This window comes from Coloeus monedula (genome assembly GCF_965178545.1).
Source record: "Coloeus monedula genome assembly, chromosome: 20".
NCBI classification, from domain to species: domain Eukaryota; kingdom Metazoa; phylum Chordata; class Aves; order Passeriformes; family Corvidae; genus Coloeus; species Coloeus monedula.
The window spans coordinates 6,774,682-6,801,787 of record NC_138800.1 but is presented as its reverse complement, the minus strand read 5'-3'; the positions used below and the strand labels follow the sequence as shown (position 1 = coordinate 6,801,787).

Sequence of the window (27,106 nt, the reverse complement as noted above, 5' to 3'; positions counted from 1 at the left end):
GGTGGTGGAAAGATCTTCCTGCATCAGCACCAAATTCCAGACTCGGGAAAAGCTGGAGCGGCAGGAGCCAAGCAGACAGCAAACCCCACACTGAGGAGCGTGCGGTGCAACCCCAAATCCCTGAAATAAGCGGATCACACGAGTCCAGGGGGGAATACCAAGGCGTGGAGGGAGGCACTGCTTCCTCACTGGGTGCAAAGCCCCTGTGGCAGCCACGGCATCCCGGCAGGAAGCACGGACAGACGCGGGGCATGCGGACAAGCTTCCCAAAAGTAGAACTTTTATTGACAGCAAGGGAAAACTAAAAACAAAGACAGCCAGAAAGGAGGCAACAACACACAACTAGCCCCCCCTTCCAGGTCCAACCAGTAAGGAGCTGCTCCCAGGCAAATTTCCCATAGTACAGTCTCACAAAATAAGAAAATAGCGCCAGGTTCATCCACCTGCAACCTCGGAGCTGTGAGCTCCAGTCCACAGTTCTCCCCCCTGGCCTGGGTGGCTTTGGGAAGAACAGGACCCTGTCAGCCCCCCAGCACTGCAGAGGGGATGGCATTGAAGCCAGGACCTGCATTTTTCTGTGCAAAGAGCTTTGCTTTGTCTCCCGGGTCGCTGCCATTCTTCGGGAGCATTTACATGCAAAGAAGACCTTTGTTTCCTAAGGTCTGCTGTTCCTGCTCATTTCCTAGCAAAGGAGGCTGACCAGGAGCACTGGGAAGGAACAGACTCTGCTTCCATAGAAAATCCCTACTAACAAAGCAGGAGAGGGGAAAGTGTGTGCAGCAGGAACTTTTCCTCTCAGAAATGTCTCTCCCGTCGCTGGCAATCCCTCAGGGACACCGCACTGAGCTCTTTCTGACACAAGTTACCCACTTTATCCGAGCCCTCCCAGTGCCTCTCCCTATCCAACACCACAGGGAGGTGCCCCGATGTCGGTGTGATGTCTCCATATGGTGCATTATTCTTTAACAACAGAAATCGGCTTCTCTTCAGAACTTCCAGCACACAGAGGGCAACGCCAAGCAACAAAGGAAGAAGGAGCAGCGACTCCTGCCACGCAACTCTGCTCTGAGCAAATCCTAAGGGGGAAGAGGGCAGGGTGCAGGCAGAAAACCTCTGAGCTAGCATTCAGTAAAAACACTATTTATTCACCCCTCTTGGTTACAGCTGGGCAGGGGAAGCAGGTACAGAGGAGGAGGCCATGCACTCCAGGCTGCTCCATGGTGCTTTATCCCACATGTCTGTCTCGGGGAAGCTGCCGTAGGCTGGCGCTTTATTTCGCAGTTTGATTAAAAAAAAAAAAAAATCAAAACTAAATAAATATTGTTCCAAAAGAAGCCAGAGGAGAGAGCAAGCCTTTGGTACAACAGCTGCATCTCCAGTAAGACCCCGAGCCGCTGTGCTGGACCGCTCCAGACACAGCTGGGGTTGGCACAGGCTCTGCTGAGCCTGTCACACATGAAAACATGGAGCAAACAACAACAGGAACTTTGTGAGAACTCTGGTTCGTTTGTCACGACCCCCACGACTTTGCTTTGTGGTCTTGGGACGAGGGGAAGTGACAGTCACAGGGGTTGGGAGAATCCAAAGGAAACAGGCTCACTCCAGGGCGATGCACTTTCAGCTCCGTTTGCTTCCCAGTCTTTGGGGTGAAAGCAGAGTGCTGTGCATGTACAAGGACAGGCTCCTTTGACCTCAAGTTTGCTTTGCTAAGTTTCCAAGGTGCCTCAAAACCAGAGCCTGGAATGCAGAGGCCGATGCAGTGTTCCTTTCTATGATATATTTTTCTTATATATAGTATATATTTTTAAACCAGCCCTGCCAAGTCTATTCTCTCGCTCAGGTGCACATCACCAAGAGTCATTTCCCACCATCCCACGACGTATAAAACAGGAGTTATGTGTCTAAGCGAAGGGAAGTCGCTTCCAATTGTTCCCTCTCCTTCCCCCTTCCTTGGAGAAGAGAGCAGAGGTGTCGGGTGTCAGGTCCTATCGATCCATCTCATCCAGGAGAGGCGTGGCGTCCCCGGCGATGGACATGGGCGTGCTCTCGATCATGGGGCTGGGAGACGGGCGAGGGGTCAACCTCTGCTTCTGTTTCCTCCGCTCAGCCTCCTTCTCCTGCAGCCACTGCTCGGCCATCTTGCCCCAGTCGATGGCAGCGTGGCTGTTGGTCCTGCAAGGACACGGGGACAAGGTGAGATGGGACAGGACAACTTCCCTGCCCTCCCTCCCTCCCTCCCTCCCCACCATGCTGTTCCTACAAAAATCATGAAAAGCAACCGAGACAGGACATGGATACAAACACCCGGAGCTACTCACTTTGGCTGCTGCCTCTGCCTGGAGCTGGACGATGGCTGCGACTGTGCCTGAGACTGGGTGGACTGGGGTGTGGTGTTGGCCTGGAGCTGGTACTGGGGCGTGGTGATGGGCTGGCTGGGAGTAGTGTAGGAGTAGCTGGGGGTCATCAGAGGGGTGGCCACTGGCTGCTGTGCTGGAGTCGTGAAGACCTGCAGAGAACAGAGGCTGTCAGGGGACAGAGGGTGGACCCTGCTAGGCTGCAGGGGCTCTGCACTGCCCTGCTCGCCCAGGAGGGTGCCCACCCTCACTGTGTGCCCCCAGCCCTGCTGAGCACAGCACATTCAGCACAGCCTGCCCTCCTTGTTCACCCCAAGGGGAGATGCTCGAGCCAAGCAAAGGCAAGGGGCACAAGAGACACTTGGGGCAAGCCAGCAGCAATGACATCCTGCAGTGGGCACAAAGAACAGATAAATTCTTCCCCTGCAGGCTGCAGAGAAGGTGCAGCAGCTCCCAGGATGGCTCCCTCCCACATCCCAAGCCAGCTGGCTGCTTGTCCCATGGAGAGCTTAGCATCTTTGCCTGCCGGTGTTCACCTCCCCTTTTTTTCAGATGTCTTGATGATTAACACATCTGGTTATCCACAGTCCCTGCCTATCCCCAGCTCGGCATTTACTGTGCCAAACTTCCTGAAAGCCTCCCAAGGTGCTCTGAAGGAGGAGCACTCCTCCCTGCAAGCCTTGTCTTGCAGCATCTCCTCTTTGGGTACAACAGCTGGGTGTGTTCTTTGTAGCCAGGCTCCTCAGTCCTTCCGCAGCTGGAATTCGCCTTGGTGTCAAGCTGGGAGCTTGCAGAGTGGGCTGAGAGCAGGCACACATGCAGGAAGGCTTCAGCATGAGCCAAAACTGTCCAATTCCATCTTACTCCCTGCAAAGCCCCTGGGTGTTGGGTCAGGCTGAGGTGTTCCCTGCCGGTGCAGCTCGGAGATTAGCGCTGAGCTGAAAAGCCCTGCAAACTCAGCGCATACTTTCCCAGCTAATCTCCTCCGCTGGCAGCTCACGTTGCCAATTCAGGGGCACAATCAGAAGGTTGTGTGCCCTCGCCACTGGATCCCACCTCTCCACCCTGCCACATTCCTTGGGGGGGGGGCCAGACCAGTTTGCTCCTTGCTCCAACTCCCCCCGGAGCAGGGCTGTGTTACACGCCTCCTTTCTCCACTCACGCGAGGCAAGAGGAAACCTGGTTCAAGAATCCAGCCTGTGCAGCACCAGGGGGACAAAACCAGGATTTGGGGACCCCAGGCAGTGAGGGATTCCTTATAGGCTCCCAGTGGTTTCTAGCAGCAGGGAGAAGCCAGTGGCAATTTAAGTGACACTTACGTGGTAGGCGCTGCTGCCGCCTCCGCTGCCTCCGTAGCCGTACTGGCTGGAGCCCCACTGTGCCGGGGTGGCATTTGGGTTCTGTCCCTGGCCTGTCACAGCAGCGATGGCACTGAACATCTGGGAGGTCATGTTCTGTGGCAGAGCATTCACTGCACGCGTCAGGTCTGCAAGGGAGACACACTGCATTAGGAAAAGTGGAGCCTGGAGGAGCAGCTGACATCCCAATTCCAGCCAGGAATGGCCTGCACTGACCTGCCAGGTTGATGTTAGCTGGAGTAGCATTAATGGAGGCTGGAGTCCTGGTCCGACTGCTACTGCTGGGGGTAATACCTGTACAAAATACCAACCAAGAGCTAGATTAACTCTCCTGGAAGAGAGAAACCTGAAACTCGGGATTTGAAAAAATGGAGGGAACGCTGGTTCTGGCACGATGGTTTGCCACCAGGGAATGGTGTGTGCTGGGTTGTATGGTGGGGGAGACAAGGGAGAGGAAAGGGACTGGTCCATGTTTTGCTGCACAGCCCACTTGGCTGAAAGATTAACTCTCAGTGAGTCCATGGAACCAAACACTTGGAACGTTGCTTTGAGACTTCCCACATATAGAAAAATCCTAGGACACATTTTAGGGACAAAGACAATGGAACTGTCCTTTAATAACTGTCCCTGATGATGTGTGATAAACAAACAGCTGAGGCACTCAAGTTTTAGGCTGCTTACCTGGAACAGGGTCCTGATAATGATCCTTAAACCATCGGAAAAGTCCATTCACAGTAGGGAAGACTTGGCCCCGGTAGCGGAATCCCTCTGGTGTCACTGTCACATACTCTATCCTGGGAGGAGCAGGGAGACCACAACACATCACAGGCTGCTTCAGTCACTCACTGACAGGTGAACAGTCAGGACAGGCATGGACTAAAACCACAGGCAATGGCTGTACTGATAATGAACAGACAGATCTACCCAAGACACTTTTATCCTCAAACAGTTGCTCCAAAATACCCTGCCTTTCCATGAAAAATCCATCATTCCCTGCCTACAGTCCTGTGACACCCACAGCACAGTGGCAGCCAGATGGTTAAGAAACATGGGAGTCTCCTGGGTGAGATTTACTGCTAGAATTGGGTCCTCCACTGTCAGGAGGCCAAATCCTGGGAAAGAGGAGGTGTGATTTACAGGAATTCTGACAGAGCCGGAAGAAAAACTGGCAGCAGTCAGCTGAGGTTTGGTACTGGCAGTACTCAGTGCAGATGCTGGGCTTGCCACTCTCTTACCTTGGTTTGCCTCGAGGCTGATATCCCAAGAGGAATTTACCAGGTAGATCTTTACAGGCACTGATAAAGTATGGAATAAATGTTGGCTTCTCTTTCTTGGTCTTTATCAGCAGCTCTTCCAGCTTCTAATTAAAGAGAGAAAGAAGATAAATGCTCCAGGGGAGCCCACATTTTCAGCAACACACAGAGCCTGTGGATATCTTCCTGAGGAGCTACCACATCCTGGGACAGTCTTACCTTCTTGTCTCCACCATTGCAGTCCTGGTAGTATTTGTGGTTCAACAGGTCTCTGGCAAAAGAAGCCATTGGCTGGACATAACGAGCAACAATTTCATCCAGGTCTTCAAACTCCTTTGAAGGAACACATTTAAAGAGGTATTTAGGGTGTATTTAATCATACACTCTGCACAGCAAGGCTTGAGGAAAAAAACCGGAGACAAGTATTGTCTAAAGATCCAGAGAATGTGTTGGAATTACTCTCTAAGAGTGTAGAGTGTGAAAGCAGCTGCAAGGACAGAAAGGCTGTGTCAACCTGTCAGATAGGTCCTTCCCCTTCCCAGGCATGCTCTGCAAGGCTTTACCTCTGTGTTAATCCAGAGCATGGAGCCCAGGCTGAAGGCATTCTCCTTGCCCTCTTCTCGGACATCCACGTGCTGGTAAATGCCATCATTGACCTTCCAGGTGACAGTCAGATGGTTCTCCCCTTTGCTGCTGGGCCGAATAATCACATCCCCTTGGTCCATGGTCTCCATCATCTTCTCTGCTTGCTTGAAGCTGATGTTGTGGAATGATGGGTGAGCAATCACCCTCTTGATGTACGCTGAAGAACAAAGGGAACGTTCAGCCTTCTAGAGGAAGTGCTTTAATGCAACCGCATCTAATAGTGCTGATTGTCCTGAAGCAGCCTGGGAAGGCTGGAATTACAAGGGAGAGAGAAATTAAGAGACTCACTTGTCCTCTGCTGCTTTCTTTTCATGTCTTCTTCCTGTTTGTGATCCGCTGCTTCAGAGTCGAAGTCGTAGTAGGTGTCTTTGGGCAGTTTCCACTCATTGTTCTTGTCCATCAGGTCTGAGGTCCTGCAGGTCAGGTCTGCACTGAATTTCTCAATGTCAATCTTCATGATCCGGCAGTGGACGGTCATTCCCACCTGCAGAGGAGGTGCAGGCCAAGGTGAGCAGCAGGTTTGGCAGATATACCAGAATCCCTGTGCTACAGAACAATCCATGTGGGATCCCGCTGACACTGAGGAGGTACCAATCACCTCACCGCCTTCAGACTGATACAACCTTTAAAAGTGATCTTTCTGCATGAACTGAAAGTCAACTAATCCCAAAAATTATCAGAACCAAAGGAGATTAAAAGAAAAATGGGCAGTTCTCCAGCACATCTACTACCTATGACCCACACCACACAGGAAACTGCAAGTCTGGAGGGTGAGGACAATCACCTTTTCTATTTCAAGTACCTTTCACAATGGGAGCAGCAAAACTGAACTTCAAGATATGCAAGAAGGCAGTTAAGTCTGTTCAGAAGCAGACACCCAAAGGACTGCTCTAATAAAACGTGAGACAGAAAATCCTCCCACAAAAACTGCAATGTCTTAGTTCAGTTGACCATGATGAAGTTAATTAATAACTCTTTAAAGAAATGCTGAGACCTCTGAGCTTACAGGATTACCATCACCTGCACAGGCTGTTGGGAACCCCAAAAGACAGCAAAGACATTAAACCACTACTTTATTATGTGATAAAAAAAGTGTTATTCCATTCCTTTCAGAACCCCAATCCCTGTCCTGAGCAGGACCAGTAACTCTGATGACCTCCACAAATTAATGGAGAGGGAAGAAAAAGCTGTAAGAGGGAAAATGACCCTTGCCTGTCCAAAAGCAGTTCTGTGAACCCTTTAGAAAGCCAGAAACAAGAGGCAGCTCTGCATTAGAATGCCTTCTGGTCTCCTAAACCCAGACTTCAGCCAGACAACAATAAATCCTCCTGCAGCACAACGTGTTAACTGATTAACAGGGTCTCACCAGCTGCCAAGGGAGATTTGCACTGTGGGACAAGGACACTAACCAGAACCTGAACTTCCTGCTGATTTAAAGTCCTTACATGAAAATAAGGTCAGAAAAGTCATTTAACAACAGTGTTATTAACCAAACTCTGAGTCTTTGGTATTGGCTCCAGGTTCTTCCAGCTCATGCTGGGGGTGTGAAAATCCATTGTTTTCGTACCTTCACCCTTTCTTCTGGCCTCTTGACCACCTTGTCACTAAGAAATTTTGTTGGGATGAAGCCAGCAACACCATTATCCAGACGTGTCTTCACTCCAATGGCCTGACCCGGGCAGGAACCGCTGTCAAAATGGTTCCAAACCTTGAGCAAGGCAAAAGTAAATAAATCATTCAGCATGGAAACAAAATAGCCCCAGCAGTTCATATTCAAAACAAGTCCAAAAGCTGTGTCAGCGAAGTGGTGCAGCCAACAGAGACTTATAGAAGGGCAAGGGACAGAGGACTGCAACAAATGCCACCCAGTAATGCAATCTTCCTCCTCCAGTTCTGCTCAGCTTATGGGACATTGCAACCAGGAAGGTCAGAACGTTTTTAGACCCTGAACACCAGCCTGCAGCCAGGGCTGGTCTCTAATGAACACTATAGGGGTTTAAATTCACGGATTACCCAGGCTGGAATTCAGTGTTTAGAAGGGACCTAAAGTACAGCTGCATTAAGCAGCAGGTGGTCCAGATAAGTTCTTAAAATTGAGAAGGTGGCACAGCCTTCTGTTCTCAGTGTCATGGGCAATTTCTCTGCGTAGAACACAATCCCAGACCACAAACAAGAATGCTTTATGTATCTGCAAAGAACTGCTCAGCTTAGCCCCAGGTCCATTTCACTCTAAAATCCATAATGTAGCCATAAAACATCTGTCAAATCTATACTGAAGCAATTAGTCAGAAGTGCAACAGATTTTATTTACAGCCAAAGGCCACATCAGAGCTCGGGATCCTGGGCCACTGTGGATGCAGTCTTGGCTCTAATACCTTTTCTCCCAAGAACCCTACACAACACTCCAGCCTGCTGCTAGCAGGCTCCTGACAAAGGCAGGCCTGTCAGGAGAAGCAGCCCCACCTCACTGAGCTCTGGGAAGTTGTCCTGCTGGCAGAAAGGGCACTGCCAAAGGCCAGTTTCATCATTCCGTATCGCCTGGTCGTAGCTCTCTCCCTGTGGGCGCCTGTGGGCAATCCCAGTCACGTTGCAGATGATCATTTTACCTGTGGGGTGATGGGAGAGGGGAAGGAAAGACTGAAGAACTGCAGAGCTGGGCAGTTTCCTCTACCTAAGGTTGTTATTAATGCATGAAGGTTTTAGGAGACCACCCAGGTACTTGACAAGCTGCTTCACACTCCACCACAGCACTGTCCCAGCATCACACTCACTAAGATCCCTCTGCCCACCTTCACACATCCTGTGTCAACTTAGGAGGACAGAAAGCAGGGATGTGGACAGGGATGTACCTATGTAAAATGTCTCTGGAGTTTCTTTGGTCAGCATATTGAAGACCTCCTCTGTGTTGGGAGAACGGTATGGGGTTCTCAGGTCCTTGTATCTGCAGCTTAGCTCAGCTCGAATGTCATACAAAGTGATGTGCTTGTCACCGTAGCCCTGTGTGGGATTCAGAGGTTATAAAGGCATGAGCAGCAGGAAGAAGGTCAGTAGGGAACCCAGTGTCAGTTATGGAAGAACTCAAGGAACTTATCAAACAGCAAATTTAAAGAAGTGGAATGCAGCAGGTACCTACAAATGGTGAAACTCAGTCAACAGGATGTTGAGGAGGTCAAAAGGACAAACATATTTAGAAAAAAATTAACGGAGAAGAGCTTAAATGGTCTAATTACTGTCTCCTGCCCCAAGTGTATTTTCTGCAAGCATTTACTACATGCCATTGTCAGACACTGACTGCTCATCATGGCTGTTTATACATTTTACGACAGCACAGCTAATGCCCAGCTCCTAAAAAGGATAAAGGGCCACCAGCTATAAAACATGAGAATGCCAGCTGGGCAGCAGAGCTTCTCCTCTGTTTTTCAGCACCAGGAATCCCCAATACACCTGTCTTTCCAGTTCTTCAGCAAAGGCATCAAGATCCAGGTCTTTCAGGCGCTCGGGGTTTTCCAGGATCTCCTCCAGAGCTCCTGCAGGATTTGCATCCTCAGCTGACTCATCATATTCCAGGGCATCCACTGCCATTTTCCTTGCCCATTCATAGGTTTCAGGATGGACCCTAGAGCCATCTAGGACTTCAATGTAGGAATCAGTGCTGAAACAAAAACAATGCTCAGATCAGGGCTCTGAGGGTTCCAGCTGTTCCTGCAGCTCAGTGATCAAGCACAATGTCGAGCACCACTCCTGCCCTCCATGGAACAAAGAGCTCCAAAAAGGACACTATGAATTATTCATTGCTAAGCCAACAGGAGCCAAGGCAAGACCTGGCAAACTCCAGTCTGCAGCTCCAAAGGTACAGCCAGGCATTTTGGATGCTGGGTGGATTTGATCCCTGTGTACTACAGCTGCTCTACGAGCACACAGCTCCCTGCAGTTTCTCTCCTCATACAAATTCAGTGCTGCCATCGAGCTGCTTGGATGGGCTACACTTTGCCCCTGGCATCTCTGGGATTTGTATCCTTCAAGAATCAAGGGATCTAGCAGGGCTGGATCACTCAATGCAGGGATTCAGCCAGGTGTCCTTTCTCAGATTGCATTTCAAAGGCAAAAAACCCAGGAGAAAGCACCTTTCCAGTAAGTGACCCTTTGTGCAAAGCAGTCAGAGGTTCAGAAACAAGGTCACAGCTGTCCTCAAAACCCCTCTCGTGCAGTCACCAGTAACTTAATGCTCCATAAAAGTCCCATAAAAGTACTGCTACTGGTTTAAGAGGAAGCCAAATTGCTGAGTTATTTCTCAAGGTTGAAACTTTAGAAAAATAAAATACTGTCAGAAGGACCAGGCAGAAACTAAGCTGAAGTGCCCATGGGTTACTGACAACTGCATGACAACTATTTTAGGGAACAACTGGTTTTAGTTTAGTTCCTCTTGACCACAAAGGGTCTTTCACCCCAGAGTAAGCCATATAATTCATGTTCTGCAGCTCACACTGCTGCTGTGCAAGTGTAGCTGCCCTTAAGAATCAGATTAATAACCAGCAATACCTGAACTTGGCTAGAAGTCAGAGGGGCCACACAGAAACTCTGGGGAACACTGACTCAGGGAAGGTCACTGCTTCAGCCTGTCACTCACACTAACTCCATACCCCGTAGGACATCAAATACAACCCAATACCCACCTATCACCCAGTGATGCTGTGTCAATTTTGATGAAGCCAGCACAGTTGATGAACACTTTGGGTCCCATGTGACACATCGTAACCAGCTGGGTCCTGTTCTCCAGACGGGTGTTGTTTTGTTTTAAGATCTGCAGAGAAAGGCGAGAATATAAACCTTGAGAGAGGCAAGAGCATAAACCCTGCTATTCAAACACAAGATTGCCCACAGAGGCTGTGGACTTCCTATCCCTGGAAGCTGTTCAAAGCCAGGCTGGATGGGGCTCTGAGTAACCTGCTTTAGTGGAAGGTATCCATGCCCATGGCCAAGGGTTGGAATTACATATTTAAGGTCCCTTCCAACCCAAACCATTGTGATTCTCTGGGAAAAAAGCTGACGATTCACACAGCACACTGCAGTGTTTAAAGCATCTGACACACGCCCATCACAACTCTTTAAGTTGTTGCTCCCTGCCAGTGCCTCAACACTGTGTGAAAGATGATGATTCCACATCATCATGGCTCCAACTCTCAGGAAAAGCGCTGGCTTTTTGCCTGGTGTTTTCTACACTGTGGAGGTGTCTTGACGCTCTGACAGCACATCCATTCCTGTGGGTTTGGGAGCTGGCTGGGATTGACGGATCTGCTGAGCTGTTTGGGTCTGTCAAGGACACAAGTCCACGTGTAGCTTCGGGGCGAGGCACAGCGAGGTAAAAACACACATCAACAGAGCTGTCAGCTGCACCTGGCACACGGGACCCTGAGTCACCTCCTGAGCACTCACACAGTGTTGGTGACGTGCTGTTTTTGTAGGCAGGGCCAGAAGCCTCCTTACCTTCAGCAGGTGAGTGCCTTTGCGTGGTCCCAGGCCACACACGTACTGCAGCAAAGCCTGGCTGTGGGGGTGAGCAATGGCCCTGTTCACATCCACCCCCACCTCGTTCACACGGTTGATGAATTCGCAGTAGAGCGCATTCAGCAGCTCCTCCTTCACCACGTGCTCCTGGCAGAGAGAAGAGGTGTTAGCCCTGGAAAAGATGGATCTGTGCAACCCTCTGCCATGAGCCAAACACAACACACTGGCTCCCAGGAGCTGTGTTGCACCTCAGTTACCCCTGAGAACAGCCTAAAGGCTGATAAGGAAGAAGCAAAAGGAAAAAAAACAGAAAGAAAGGTGCTGCGTAGCCTGAATATGGCACAGAACAGGCAGAACTTGCACAAGTTTAACTTGGAAACCTTTTCTTTGAAAGCAAACCCTCACAGGCTGCTTTCTCTTGCGGAGAAGGATCTCCCTTGCCCAAGGAAAATTTACCTGCAGAGGGTGGAGTTTCAGGCAGAGAATATCCTCATCAGAGCTGCAGACCTGGGCGAACTCAACGAGGGGGTCCTGGATGCGGCGAGCGAGGGACACGGCCTGACGCAGCAGAGGGGGGTAATCCCGGAATTCATTCTGCAACAGGACACAGAATCAGGCAAAACCCTCGTGGCGTTTCCACACTTTGTACCACAAGCAGCAAAGACACATCAGACAGGGACTGGAGCAAAGAAGCACTTGGTACTCAGGGCAAAGAAAGCTGAGGTCAAAGGCTCCCAGGAGCTCTTAATGCAATCGGTAATGGAACAATCTCACTCATTTCCAACTATATCAATATCCACTTTGTGCATCTGCTGGTGCTGATCTCTTCAGGGAAGCCTAAGATGTTTTGCCTTGATCCAAAGATCAGTATGTGACTGTCCAGATGGATCATACGAGACAGAGGATGATGTAAGGCCAGCACAACAAATGGAGGATGACACAGCACGAATGAGCAACAAACTAAGGGAGAGCTGGAGTAGCAGAAGGTTCACCTCAGACTTCTTGCTGTTCATGTAGAGGATGGCCAGTTCATTGTCCACCAGCTCCACTCCGATCGAGGACAGCTGCTGCCCTTGGTCCAGCTCATGAACAATTCTCTTCACATCCTCCATCAGCATCTGAGCATCCCTAGGGAGAGACAGCCAAAGGGACTGAGGGGAGAGCACAGAGCTGGGTCCTGGAGACAGTAAAATGTAGACAGACACAAGGAAAGGATTGCAAAGAGACAGGGAAGTGGAAGGAACACAAAGACTGACCTGTTCTCGCCTGCAATTGTCACCACGTGAGGCTTCTTGTTCAGGAGGAATTTTTTCAAGGTTTCAATATCCTGGGCCTGGAAAGCAAAGTAGAAAATCAGAGCAGAAAAGCTAGAGGGTTTTTGTCCTGAGCTACCTACGTTCATCTCAGTGACAGCTGCACCAAGGCTCACCTTCTTTTCCCTCTCTTCCTCACGCCAGGCATTCCTTCTCTTTGTGAAATGTGGCAGTCGGAGGAAATCCGTCACCTCACCCTCGCCATTAACGAGGGCACAAAACACGGGGTGGTCCCTGTCAAACAGAGATCACTCAGACATGGAGGACTGCTAAAGCTGGACATGCATACAGAGGCCACTCCCTGCCTCCTACCTGGCTGATGAAAAAGCAATGCCCAGCACCCGGATCCCTTTCCCTTGGTTTTCATCCATGAAATCATCGTCTTCCTCCACTTGCTGATCTGGCCTGTACGCAGCAACCTTTAGCCAGTTGTACAGTTTGCGGCTGCAAGCCTGGGAGAGCAGAGAAAGGACAAAGAGGAGTGAGAAAATCCACTGCAGGGGCCTTGGCATAGCCCTTCTCTGGAGCTGAAGTTAAACCAGACTCAATCCCCGCCTCCTCCTCCTTCCCAAGAACCTGTGGATGACCTGTCAGCAGCTATCCCCAGAAATGTCAGCATTTTCAAGCCCAGCTCTGTCTCAAACCTGTGTCCCATCTCACCTTGAGGACGTACTCCTTGGCCTCCACCAACAGCTTGTTCTTTAACTCTTTGGCCATCTGCACATAGAGGAACTGGTTGAGGGAGCGCTCGATGGCCATGGTGCGCTGCCGATTCCACTCCTGCACCTGGTGGCTGAACTCATCCCGGTAATAGAACTGCTTGATTTCCTCAAAGTATGTCTGGTCACTGCCATAACTGCAGGAAAGGACAAGAGGAGATACAGAAAGACTCCAAACACCTGCATGGACACCATCACTGGCAGGTTCCTGCACAGGGATGCAGTAGCAGCACCTCAGATTCAGGTAGCTGCTTGAAAAAAATTAGGGAAGAGCCAACCCTCCCATCAAATGCTGCTTTAGCTGCAGAAGAGATGCTGTAGACAGACCTCAGACACCCCAGCACACCCATATTGCACAGTGTGGCCACTCAGATGTGCAGGGAAGGGAACCAAGTTGGTTGGGAAACAAGCTCCATCTTCCACAAAAATCCCAAAGGTTTTAGAGTTTGCCTTCAAGTGAGGAAGACAGATGTCTGCTAAAGTTTTCAACAAGACAATAAAAGAATCTTGAAAGGCTGCTTGACTTTGAGGTGCAGGAAACTGACTGAGGCCATGACTTGCAGGAGTAGTTTGGGTTACAGAGGAGCTCTAAGAGCACAGCAGCACTGGATGAATGAGCTGTGCCATGTCAGGGATGGCACAGCCAGTGGGAACTCACCCCTCCACTCCTTTCATGTCAATGCTGATATCTATGGTGAGCAGTGCCTCGTCCTCTGCCAGGCTCATTTTCAGGAACTGGTCATCTCGCAGCTCCTTCACAGGCTTGTTCTTCATGTATTTAAAGGAATAGGCATAGTGGGCTTCATCAATATCCTGGGAAAGAGGAGAGACAGTCAGCATGCACACAGGGCATTCATGAAGAAAGACCCTTCTGTATGCCACAGCAGACAATGGTTTTTATTCAATACTCCCTCAGCCCTATGCCTGCCAGTCTGCGTTTCCTTCCCCAGCAGGACACAGTGGAATTGCTTCCCAGTCCCAGAGAAACAGAGACTGTTCCAATAATTGAAGGCAACATCTCATCTGGTAAAATGCTGAGACTAAAAATGCAGCATGCTGCTGAGCTGGGCTCTACAACCCAGCTCAGTGCTGCTCTGAGATTAATTCAGAGTTGCCACTGACATGGGAGAACAAGCATTTGTGTGCTATTTAGATCCTTCCCTGAATTCTGCCATGGATTCAGAGCTCCCTTCCTTACCTTCTTCCCCTTTTTGGTTGGTGAAATGTTGATTTTAGCTCGTTCTTGGAAAGTCTGTCTCAGGACCTGTCTGACCAAGGGCTCCCTGGCGATCTGCAAAGCCACCATGTACCGAGCTCCTTCCAGCACAGCTTCTGGGCTTGGGAATTGACTACAAGCAAAAATGCAACGTGAAGGCTTAGAAAAATGTCCCCAGATCCCCTCACTTGCATTACATCCACAGTAACTCCACAAAGACCCCCACACACTGACCTACACACATAATCCTTGGCCAGCTCCAGGGGCTCTGCAGGGAACTGCTCTGTCTCGTGACGCTGGTAACTGTCTCGGAGATTCTCTCCAAACTGCTCAGGTGTCAGACCAAATTTCTTAGCCAGACCATCTGGTAAAAGAAAAAAAAAAAGCAAAAAAGCAATGAGGACAACAGTATTGCAAGCCAATAGTGAGCAAAATTACCAGTCTTCCTTGCACAGGTAAGTCACAGCATCCAGCAGAGCACGTGGGCCAGGCCACTGCATGCTCAGCAGGACAGAGCAGAGCCTTACCCAGCCCAGCTGCCTGGCAGATGGTGTACATATCCCTTCGGGAAGCCTGCTTCAGCTCAGGCCCCTTCTGCTCATCATCCTCTGCATCCTCCCCTTCACCTGTAGGAAGGATACATTAGAAAGGCATCCAGACAGCTGGAGCATGTCAGAAGCACAATAAAGAGATAAAACACAACCTACACCATGCAACAGAGCCCCTAAATCCCACAAAGGCATTTCAAAGGTCATAGTGGCCTTAAAATTATTCAGGGTTGGAAAAAGACCCTGGAAACACTATCTTGAGTGTCACTATGTTCAGTTTTAATAGGAGTATCTCTGGGTTGCACATTAAAACACACATCAAGATGGCTGGTTCTTGCTTGCTGATCCCTGACACAAGAGGTGGCATTCATATTCCATTGGAAAGCACCTTGTGTGGCAAACCCTAAACATTTTCAGAGGTGCCTGAAAGACCTGGGACTAACTTGAGACAGAAATGACCAGCAGAGATTCTCTGTGCAAACACATGGGCTTTTCACCAAACCTTCATCCTGCTCTTTTGAACCAGGGTTTTCAAGCAGCCCACAAGGAGAAAACTATCAAATGTGGGGAGACAAACCTTCCTCCTCTTCACCATCCTCCCGGATACGCTTCTGCTTTTTGCGAGCGGCCTTGGCAGCGTTCTGCATCTTGGGGATGTCTCTGCCATAGTACAGCAGGAAGTGATTGTACACATCCTTCAGCTCATCCATGGACTGCACGTCCTTCAGCCTACGGAAAACCAGCACATTACACCCTGCCTGCAGCTGGGCCATGCTCAGAGCACTCAAGGAACCTGCTCTGACTCAGGTTAGGCAGCAGAGGAGCCCTTGGACTCATGTTGCAAAAGAATTTTAAGTATTTCTCATTACTGGCTTTGTTGGTGCTCTGCAGTAGCCAGAGTGCTTGTGCTGTTTGGGTAATTCAATGCACATTTTAAGTCATTTTAGGATGAATATAAAAGTCATGGCACTCTACCTCTCCATGTCAGTAGTATCCAGGGCCCTTATTCCATCAGCCAAGGGCTTGTCTGGGTCAGCAGAGATTTGTTCATACTGGTAGGCCTGCATCTTCTCAAACAGTCGTGTCAGGTTCTGCTTGCGGATCTTCAGCTGGGTCCACTGACATGAGAACAAAAGAATTCCAGTGAAACACCCCATTGCAGTGTGTCACCTGTCTCCTCCCTTCCCAAACAGGGACTTCCAGCATTTTGGGATATTTGTCATATAAAAATAATCATTAAAATCTTCATCCACAGCCAAAGCCAAATGTGACATGTGGCAGGTCTCATCTCAAAGATATTAACAGGAAAAAAAAAAAAAATCAAATCAAGGTTTGGATCTGATAGTAGAGAAACAACCTGCACTGCACAAAAGGAACTCAGTGAAGGGGAAGGATTTTTTTTTGAATACTATTTTGTCAGATATCCCTTTACCACCACGTATCAGCAAACATGCAAAAGGACATGGGTAAAAAATCCAAACATGGCCAAAATGAACTCTGCTGAAAGTATCAGGTGGGAAGACAAAGATGGATGGGACAACCAGAAATGAAAATAACCCTCACCTTCTCATCCCACTGCCAGACCCTCCACAGGTCGTTGATGTGCAGCTCTGGCTCCACATACTCCTTTCTGTAGAAGGCGATGAACGGCACCTGGGTCAGAAATGGAACTCATCACCCCTGTGCAGGACACTGGGCTGTTCCTGGCAGCCAGGAGCCCAGACAGAGCTCCTGTTCCATGTGGGAGAACAAGCTAATGAGGCAAGCTCTTACTCCACCAAAGAATACATCACAAATGCCAAAAAACTTCTGCAACATCAGGCAACACCTCAGAGAACAGACTGGATGGACCAAGCAAGGCTCAAGAGAAATTCCCTCACTTCATTCAGCCTCAATTTGTCCAGAATTAGGGAAAGACAATGACAGCAGCTCTGTCAAACAGGCCTTAAAAACCTGCATTGCCACAGCTCACACAGGACGAGTTGCAGTTCCCGAAGGAGCATCATTTTGTCACAGGAGAGGCAACCAGGGATCTCAGCCCTTTCTATGTGCCCTAAATGCTTCCAGCAGCCCTGCTAATCCTGTCAGGATAAGGAGACAGACCTTGGTAATGAAGAAAAGTTGCAGATTACCTCAAAATGCTGATTTCTCATGAAATTCAGGGCTTCTTTAATCTTCTGGATGGTGCTGGGCCCCTTGCGGCTGAAGCTGCTGGCTTGTCCACGGTCAAGGTAGTCAGAACTCTCCTAAAAAGGAGAAACACATGGTGTTCACTCTGTTCCTGAGCTGACCCCCTAAAAGAGCAGCCCCAAGTTAAGGCTGAGAAACTGTGGTTCTTTCAACTTCTTTGTGTTCCTTTTTGTCCTGTTTCATGGATGCAAAAAGGAAGACACACATGTTAAATGACCTGCTCAAAACCAGAAATGAAGGTGGTACTGGGCACCACATTCCTATCAGCAGGGAATGTGCCTGGGAACAAATCCTTTACCTGCAAGGAGATGGTGGGCGTTGCAAATGCATTCCTGTAAATCCAGTCAGCTTCTTCCTCCAGCTCATCATCTTCAGCACTCTTCACCGGGATGGATCTCAGCTGGGAAGAGACAACAGCATGAGCAGAGGCACGTGCAGCACCAGGGCTTGCACTGCCATGTTTCCAAGAAGCCTGGAAATCATTGGTTTGAGCTGCAGGTTACCTCTGGGGACCCCCCACCTACGGGGTGGCAAGGATATCACTTCAATGTCTGCACCTTCTGAGCACACAGGAAACTGCATCAGCTTTACACTAGATAAAGGCAGCTACAATCCTGTCAAAGGCTTGTGGAAAGGCCTGCAATGGTGCAAAGTCTGCTGTGAAAATCAAGGGAGGACATCTCCACTTCCCGCCAGACTCCCAAATTTTCTGCAGTGACATCCTCTGTTCCAATCTATCTGTGCCCTGCTACCACTTCTCTTGCTGCAGCCACAGAGTAACAGAACATAAAGCAGCTCCAAAGCCTCTCTGGGCACTCAGTCTCAGCCACTTCTCTTTCAGAGGTGCTGCTCTAATCACCACTGACATCCATGAAGATGACAAATGTGTGAACAGGCCACCTACAGCCAGAAGACATTACAGACAGCATTCCCTCCCTTCTTTGGCACAGACTGGATTGGGAAAAAAGGTCCTTTGGAAAACTGAGAAGGGTAACAAATCTCTGCACAGAGTTATACTAACATACACTAATACACTAAAGGGAGATGGATTATTCAATGAAAATCTGAATACAGGGTAAAATTAAGACAAAAATATGAGACACCAGAGGGATTCCTCACAGCACAAATAGCACTTTGTATGGAGAGCAGTGTAAGTCCCATCACTCTGAGTGAAGTGGGTTACAGCAGTTATGTGTTGGCTGGCACACAGGTAGGCTAGAAACCTTCCCAAGCCTTCTCTGGCACTGCATCCTGCTCTCCACATGTCCAGCTCAAGGGACTCCTACCATCATCCAGCACAAAGCCACCTCAGCAGAGCCCAAACCCTGCACTTCAGCAGTGCAACACTGGCACCCAGTGGCCACAGGGAAGCTGTGACTGAAGCTAAACCCAGACTCACACAGGTCCAACAGCTCCGAAGTCACTGATATGCCTGAACGCAGTTTTAGCCTGTACATTTGACAGGTAGGGTCGTCCAAGAAGGAAAAAGAGATTCCAAAATCCACCCAGCCCGCATGTCCCAGGCCTGGGAGCCAAAATTCTTTCTGCCTGCAGAGCTGCAGCCCCTTCCCTCACCTGGAACCTCTCAGGCATGTCTGTCATGCGGATCTCGTTGTCCTGGTCCGTGAGGTGGCTGCTCTCCAGCTCACTGGGCTCGTACATCTCGAAGATGCTGCGGCGACTGACGCGCTTCTTGGTCGTCTTTTTGGGCCGCACACGGGTCTCCCCTTCGGTTTCCTCATCCTCATACTCATACTCCTCCTCCATCTCCTCATCGTACTCGTTGTACTTCTCAAATTCATCGTAGTCAAAGTCCACACCAAAGATTTCCTGGGCTTCCTGCAAAGCACTGGAAGGCAAAAAAAGCCCTGTTGTTCAGCCCCACAGTGCGGTTCACAGACCATCTTTACAGCCACACAGAGAAGGCCAGGGGTGCCCAAATCTAAGCTTCAGTTTCCCACCCAGGCTAAAAAATCATGGACAGGTACAAACTCTGAGCTTTACTGCAAATATTTCTCTTAAGGGCCTGGTTTTGGTACCCCTTTAAAAAAATCCAGGGGAAAAAAGAAGGAGTCACACATTTGAGAAATCACACACTAAAAGCTCTATGTCTAAATTTACCAGGTTTCTTCTGGGAAAAAGACCAGCAGAATCCAACCACAAGCTGAATCACTCTGCAGTTGCAAGAGCCGAGTGAGCTGAGCAGTATTTTCAAGGCTCCAGGCCAACTTCCAATCAATACTTACGCGTCTGTGTATCCTGGAAGCTTCTTTCTCCATTTTGGCTTCTTCAGAGGTTGTCCATCATCATCCACAATGAAGTCATCAATGTCTGGACATTGAGAAGCAATTCAGTGGTCAGGGAACTTGGATATAGAACTGGTACCTCTGACAAAGCTCAGCCAGTGCAACTGTGAGCCTCCACCACAGACTTAGGCTGCTGCTGGCTGTCAGTCTGCCCAGCTCCCCACAGCATCTCCTACACCAATCTCACACAGTCCAGGAGCCTGAACCACAGTAACAAGCTGGAACAAACTTCCAGACACAGGCAAAGCCATTTGGCAATTAGTTGCAGCTCAGTGCACTGAAAAGACAGTCAGGAAAGGCCTGGCTGCTTTGGACAGTGGAAAGAATTCTTGAAACGTTTTTGGTATGGTAATAGCAGCAGTGACAGGCTGATGCTGAAGGGGTAGGGCAGGCATGCACTGTGCTATGAGGTACTAAACAGCGCCTTGCGTGCCTTCCTCTGAAGCATTTTCATTTTTGAGGCAGCTTAGGGGAGGTGTTCAAGACCTCAGCACACAAAACGTGCTCCTGCATGAAGTGGTTCAGACAGACAAACGAAACCTGTCACTCAGAAATGTTTAATTCTAAGAATTGTACTAATCAGACCAACAAGAGCTTTGCCACGACAGGGTCACAGCTTTTGGACACTGCTAGCTCACAGAAAGTCTGAACTTTGTTCCTGTGCTTTAATCCTAGGACAAACTTTGGATGTAACTGAGCACCCACACTCACCAGATTCATCTTCCTCCTCCTCCTCTTCCTCTTCCTGTGCAGCAACAGGAGCTTCCACAGCTTCCCCTCCTTCCTCGCCTTCACCATCCTGAAAGATTTCTTCAGCAATGGCTTCCTTCTCATGCTCTTCCTTTCCATAATCTTCTGCTTCATCGTCCTCATCATCAGACATTTTTCGCACACGCCTGAATTTTTGCTGGAAGAAAAATGTCCTGCTAGTGCTCACAATTCCTGGCTCAGCACTGCACTTCCTCTGTAGGCACCTGGGAGGGAGCAGGATGGAGCCCAGCACGTCACAGGCACACAGGGCAGAAGAGCCACCCCCTCAGGAGGTGTGCCTGTGCCACTTGTGTGCTGTCACCACCAGTGCTGGCCTGGCTGACGTGACTCTAATGTTACAGAAAGAGCTTGAGAGTCTGTAACAGCCTGTGCTGACCTTGAGGTTAGCACCACACAGGAATGGAAGATGAGACTGTCCTGAAGAGGTGGAAAGGGAGGAGCACAACAGACTTTGGGAACCAGAAAAAAGTGCTTTGCAAACTCCAGGCAGCCAGGTCCCAGTTGCTTGGGCAAGGAGAGATCCTGCTTCCTTCAAGCTCTCAGCTCTCCCTTTCCCAGAGGGCAGGAGCTGATGGGAGGCACTGTCTGCTCACGCCAGGCTGGAGCCCACCCTCCTCTGTGCTAAAACACACCACGCCATTAACTGCAGCATGGGAACACAACTCACTCTTTTGACTTTAACGCCCAAGTTTTCTTCAATGAGGTCGAAGTCATCATCCTCCAGGCGGTCATCAAAAGCTGAAGAAGAGAGCAGAGATCAGTTACACTCTCCCTTTACTAATCTGGGAATGCACTAAGCCCAAAAGGGCACAGCTTACCAGGCTCATGCAGACACCCAGGGCAGAGGATGCTCTCTGCCAGCATTACACCTACTAGTAACAATCATCACAAAACTTACTGCGCTTTCTCTTTTTGTGCCCAACATCATCCTCAGAGTCTCCAGAGTCACTGGCTTCCTCCTCCTCTTCCTCATCGTCATCGTCGTTAATGAATCCTTTCAGGTTCCCCTGCTCATCCTGATCATCGAGGTTCAGCTCCTCCTCTTCCTCATCTGGGATGGAGAGCAGCACGTGTTAGACACTTACTGCTTATCCACTGAGACCTGGCTCTGTGCAAGCAGCATCTTCCTCCACACCATCCACACTGAGTTTTAACTGAACACTTTTACTGACACGGAACCCAGCCAGCTGCTCCTGCCAGATCCCCACTTCTTGTCTCGTGCTCTCTCTGCAGAGGGAACAGGTGGAGTGGTCACACTGGAAGAATTCTTCAGCTTTTACCATTTACTACCAAACTGTGTGACTGCAAGTCCCATGGGGGTGAAGTAGCATATATTTTATTGCCAATTACAAAAACCTCTTGGAGCACTTGGAAGAAAGGAAGCATTCAAACAGCTGAGATTATTGACTACAGATGGCCCTGCTATTATAGCCCAGTTATTGCTCCATCTGCAGAGTCACAGGATGCAGAACAGAACAGCAACAAACACTGACAATTCAGCAAACTCACCATCCTCATCTTCCTCTACAAACTTCTTGGTCACTCTGGGTACAACCTCCCCATCCTGGTTGTACTCCTCCTCCGACTCCTCTGCTTCACTCTCCACGAAGTCAGACATGGCTGCAGCCTCTCACACAGCAGCTGGGGAAAGAGGAAACATCCCTGGCATCGGCTGAGCAAGCAGAACGCCAGCACTTCCCCCTTCAGGTTTTGGAGAGAAGGCAGCTAAAGCAAGAAGCATTTCAAATTAGCTACAGAGGCCCTGAATTACCCAGTGTCCACCTTGCCTGGACATCCCTGTCACCAGAGATTAGGCAGGAGAAAGCAGCAGCCAAGAGCTGCCAGCTCCTGCCAACCCGTGTCTGGGTGAGGAGGGCAGGAGCTGCCACAGCAACACTCGCGGCTCCTGCGGCTGAAACGCGCACGCAGCCAGAGCCTTCATCCCATCCACACCCTCCCACTGATGCTGCACCATGTCAGGCACACGGCCCAACTAATTAGGATCTTAATACGATTAATCCTGGCTCAGTTGATGAAGCCAGAGTGACCCTGAAAAGGGCCTCAACTGAGCTGCGATCGCCGGCTGTGAGTGAGACTCTGCAGAGCCCATGGAGCAAACTGGAGACAGGTCTGGGGGTCCTGGGTTGGGGCTGGGGGTTTGGGGCTACCCACAAGCCAGAGCCAGGATATCCCATGCCAGGGGCCTCAATCCTGCACTGAGGAAGCAACAAGAAAACTACAAAACCAGAGCATTTTCTATATCCAGAACCTTTTGTTTGATGCTTTTCCCAACTGGGGTTTCTGGAAACAATATAAATCAAGCTTGGCGCAAAGGAAAGTGTTTGCCAAGTTCTGTTTCTCTGAGCCTTCCACTTCTGGTGGTTACAAATTCATTGATATTTTTGAAATTTTCAAAGGAAGTTTTTAAATCTCCTTTTTACGTATATCAAAACAACTGAAGCTTGCAAGACTCAGCTATGAGGAAAACCAAATCAACTCCTCAAACGGCTGTGAGGATGAAAATGTCAGCCCAAGAAGAAGTACATGCCTTTGGGAAGGTACAAAAAGCAGCTCAGAGGTGTCAGATCTAAAGCAAAAACCTCCATGTTAAATTACATCTGACGTAATTCAACACACAAACACGCAAAAACAACAGAGGAAAAAAAGATGAGAAAAGAATTCTGTATGGCAGGGAATGATACCTAAACAAACACGCTTCAAAATATTCCCATAATCATTTCCCCACTGCAAACAACCCGCTGAAGGAAATCAGTCCCATATGGGACAACCTGATCAAGGCTTTGCCATGACACTTCTCGTGTGCAGGATTTCTTGTTCTGCCCTGAGATCCACACATCTGCTGCACAAACACAACAACTTGGGAGAAAAACAGGGACTTAGTGCTCAGTTAGAGTTAAAAGGTGCAAGGCTGATCTTGGATGATCTTTTAAGTCTTAAAATACGAGCAGCTCTGAAGGAACGTGTCATCCGTATCTCATTAAAGAAAACCCACAACAAAGATGAGGGAAAGACCTCTGCCAGATTTCAGACATGAGTGGAGAGCAGCTCATACTCCTTGGCTGCAGAATACATGGCTGTGGCCAACGCAGGATGCTCCAGACAGGCAGAAATCACAGCAGGCCAAGGCTACTGCTCTGCATCCAGACAGGACATGGCTGCTCTGGTTCAGTGCGAGATCCCTATCCTCAAGAGGACACTTTAGAAGTCACACACTTGTATTTAAGCATCCCTCTCAGAAACAATGCCTCAGAGGGCAGCACTGATGCCAGTTAAATGTGTGTTCCTGATGCAAATGCCACTGATGAATCGTGTGGCTACACACAGTAGAGCAACAGGGATTCCGTTTACCTGCCTGTGTATGAATATTCTGCCAACTTCACACTTCCTCACCAATCTCCTGCTACAGGTATTCACCAGGGTGCATTAACATACACAAACCTGCAGGCTGAGTGGCTTTCCCTAGAGCATTTCCAAGTCTAATAACCTCGTTTTTCTCCTGCCCATGATCAATACACAAACTCATCTCATCAAAGCACCACATCCAATTTCACCATTCTCTGCCAGTGAAGTGTTCAGCCCACGATTCCAACTTTCTTCCTCATCACTTGTTCTAAAATTTCCTGGCAATTTTACTCCATGTCAACTCAAATTTGTCTGGACACAGCGAACAAATGGGACTTGAGAAAGCCATCTTATTTAAATGATCCAGCCAAGCAGGTTCCACACAAGCCAACCACCCACAAACCCGGGCGCTTTCAGCTCCAGAGAAATTCATCTCAGGACAGCAGGGATGTCACTTAGCATGGAAAACAGAAGCAAGATGTTGAAGCAGACATGGATTAAAGGTGCCTCTCCCATCCTCTGTGCCAGGGAGGCCTTAATTTGAAACAGAACAAGCCAGGCAAGTGAGCAGAGGTGCACAGACAGAACTTGGTGTGGTCACACACGGAGAGACCTGAGGAGGTTTAAAGACTCTGGACCAAGGAGTGTTGGGCCAGCCCAGCTGTTTTGATCAGGAGTGTCTGCACTTTGCTCAGCTCAAGGGCACAGTGGCACTGATCCAGAGTCCACAAGCTCCTTTTAACTGGGACCATTGAGTTCTGATCAGGTCAGGACCAGGATGGACATCGGCCACAGGCTCCGTGAGGTGAGGCAGGGCCCTTAGGACAAGTGCTGCTTTTGTGAGAACCTAAGGATTTCAGAAATCATTCGCACATCCAGATATCTGCTGGCTACTCAGGACATTGGGAACTGCAGAGTCCCTCACGAGCTTCACAGACTGAGCAGGTGTGGAGTGAGAGAAAGCAGAAACATCCAATACTCTCCCAGCTACAAGGATGCCACCTAAGGCAGGAGACTTCAGTGGTGCTCACAGAATAACCAAGCAGTGTCCTCAGAGCAAGAAATATTTATTATTCAGCAATCAACCTCAGGACAGCAGTGTGAATACACAAACCAGCAAAGCCAAGTGCTCACCTCGGCTTTAGGACATCATGGGTGCAGCAAAGACAGTCCTTTGTGGGAGAAATGACATCAATCCCACATTAATACTGGTTCTGTGGGGTTTTTTTGGGGGGGGGAGAGAGGGCTTGGACAGGGATGGTTCTAACCTCTGCCACTTCATGGTTCAACTCACAGTCCATTTAGGATCACACAGATCCATGGAACCACACTGCTGAAGTCACCAGTGAACACCTCGCTCAGTTCTCATGGCCACACTTCAAAGAGCCAAACTGCAGAGGATTCAGAAAGCTCTGTGACAATAAGAGAGCTGGGGAACTCAACTCAAAATGCAGAACCTCAGGAAGCCAAATCTATTAATTTTGTCAATTAAATGCTCGTGAAATTAATTTTAGCACAATCCAAGTGCATACACAGGAGTTCAAGACTGACAACAAATGTCTGACTAGGAAAAACCCAAATGAACTGCAATGATAATGACACTGTTTCACCCCCTGAAGCTCTCAGTGAAATCAGTATCAGTTTTCTTAAAATAAAATAAAAAAAAACCAAGCCATAGTTGAGTTGGAACGTGTGGATTTAACACTAATAACTAAGTAAGGATCTTCAGGCTGTGTTCCACCACAGAACTCAAGACAAAATCATCTCGGCATCTTTTAATTTGAAGCTTAAGAGCCTAACAAAAACATCCCTGTGAAACACTGCAAGGCACTCACACCATGAGGAACCACCCTCACGGGCACCCCCTCGAGGCTGAGCTCTTCCTCAGAGGCACTCTGGTATCCACACGGACTTCTGATGACAGCCCTGACATCGGCAATATATAACTTCATATTTAGCTTTTAAAGCTGTTTTACAGATTTCTGAAGTTGGCATCTAAACCAGACACTCCCACCCCTGCTTGGTGGAACACAGGGGGAAGTGATGACTGGGGACAAGGAAAGTCCAGGCAGCCACCAGAGCTCAGGAACTTCCCATACCTGCTTTGTTGGTTTTAATGCTCCCGTCGGTCCCACCGCCCCCGATGCTATCAGGTGGCAGCACGTCCTGTGGCAGGGTGACACATTTAATAGCATGTTGTGTGAAAAAGCACATCCGCCTGTTTATTTTAGCCCTGCTGCATCATAATTTCCGGTCAGAAACAGAAAACTGATGCTCTCTCCTCGCTTTCTCTGACCTGCCCATGACTTCACGTACCTGGATCGTATCTCCTGTCAGCAAGCTTCTCCCCTAAGGTGAGGGCATGAGGGCTTTGATTACCCAAAAACCTGCTCTGCTCCTGCCCCTGCCTCTTCCAGCACTCCCCTTTTGGGATGGTCTAACCAGAAATGCCAGGGCACAAACTGCCAACCACTTACTCAGCAGCATGACAATGTTTTCTATTTCATTCTCTCCTCCTTTAAAGTAATTTCAAAATATCCCTCTCAGGCTACAACGGGGTGTTGAAGTTGTTTTAAACGAAACAATTGCTCAGACACCTACTGCTCTTCCCTGAATTACAAGAGCTGATGTAGGGCCAGTTTTGTGGTGTTTGTTATCTTCCTTACACCTTCTGCCATATCTCATTTACCACACCACCACTCCCACCTGGTGTTATCTGGTCTCTGCAACTCCCCACAGTTTAGTTACCCTAAATAATTTAGGAGTAACCTTCCTTCTCCACATCATCGTATTCAGAAAAAAAAAAAAAAAGAGCACAGCCTCACTCCCCCGTGACCACCAATCGTTTGCCACCTTTTAGTCATTTATTAAACCCAAAAGGGCTTTTCCCAGGCCCTTGGCTTTTCAGGGAGGACATCGCCAGAAGTTTGGAAAGCCCACCGCAGTGGCCTGGGAATCACACTTGCGGAGCGGAGATCCGGGAATCACACCGGCATTGTGGGGGGGTCCAGGACCACCACCGTGGTGAGAAACGAAGGCCAGACCCTTTCCCCCTCTCCAAGGGAGGCATCCCGATGCTCCGCCACGCCATCACCTCACACCCACAGCCACGCCATCACCGCTTCCCACCGTGCCAGCGCTACCCCGCGGCCGCGGCGGGCGGGGGCTGCGGCACCTCCCGGCCCCGGGGGAGCCGCCCCCGACCTCGGCCACCGCCTCGCCTCCCCGGCCCTGCCCGCCGCCCCGGGAGGCTCCTGCTGCCGCCAGCCCCACCCACGGCCACCACCGGGGCCGCACCGGGGCGGCCGCCGCCGCTTCACCCCCGCACCGGGGCCCGCGGCGCAGCCCGACACCAACCTCGGGGACGTCCCTGCCGCCTTCACCGGGGCTCGGAGCCGCCGCGGCACCGGTCGGGGACTGACACCCGGGCCGGGACAAACGCGGGTACGCCCTTCCCCCGGTAAAAGACCCCCGCTCCCCGCCACCGCCGCCCCGCCGGGCCCGGCGCGGCCTTACCCGAGGGGCCGAGGGAAAATGGAGGCGGCGGCGGCGAGCGCGGGGGGCG

The 27,106-nt window shown here is 49.7% G+C and overlaps 1 protein-coding gene across 2 annotated transcripts; it reads right to left on the bottom strand.

Moving 5' to 3' along the window:
* Positions 1-273: 273 nt before the first annotated feature.
* SUPT6H (SPT6 homolog, histone chaperone and transcription elongation factor) lies at positions 274-27,106 on the bottom strand. 2 transcript variants are annotated; one of them, XM_082294654.1, is made up of 37 exons: positions 27,058-27,106; positions 21,688-21,819; positions 21,077-21,229; positions 20,846-20,916; positions 20,119-20,314; positions 19,348-19,432; positions 18,677-18,950; positions 17,400-17,501; positions 17,044-17,157; positions 16,475-16,564; positions 15,887-16,029; positions 15,489-15,640; positions 14,891-14,989; positions 14,598-14,727; positions 14,346-14,496; positions 13,806-13,960; positions 13,089-13,284; positions 12,741-12,880; positions 12,545-12,662; positions 12,372-12,448; positions 12,108-12,243; positions 11,572-11,709; positions 11,095-11,262; positions 10,284-10,411; positions 9,055-9,262; positions 8,460-8,607; positions 8,074-8,216; positions 7,178-7,318; positions 5,899-6,094; positions 5,529-5,767; positions 5,185-5,298; positions 4,948-5,072; positions 4,394-4,506; positions 3,929-4,006; positions 3,674-3,840; positions 2,319-2,506; positions 274-2,172 (listed from the first exon to the last, which is right to left on the bottom strand). In XM_082294654.1, exons 2-37 carry the CDS (start codon positions 21,794-21,796, stop codon positions 1,986-1,988), a joined length of 5,172 nt encoding a protein of 1,723 aa, XP_082150780.1. In that variant the 5' UTR covers positions 21,797-21,819; positions 27,058-27,106; the 3' UTR covers positions 274-1,985. The 2 variants fall into 2 exon arrangements, with proteins under 2 accessions (XP_082150780.1, XP_082150781.1); XM_082294655.1 differs by lacking the exon at positions 27,058-27,106 and adding an exon at positions 26,899-27,024.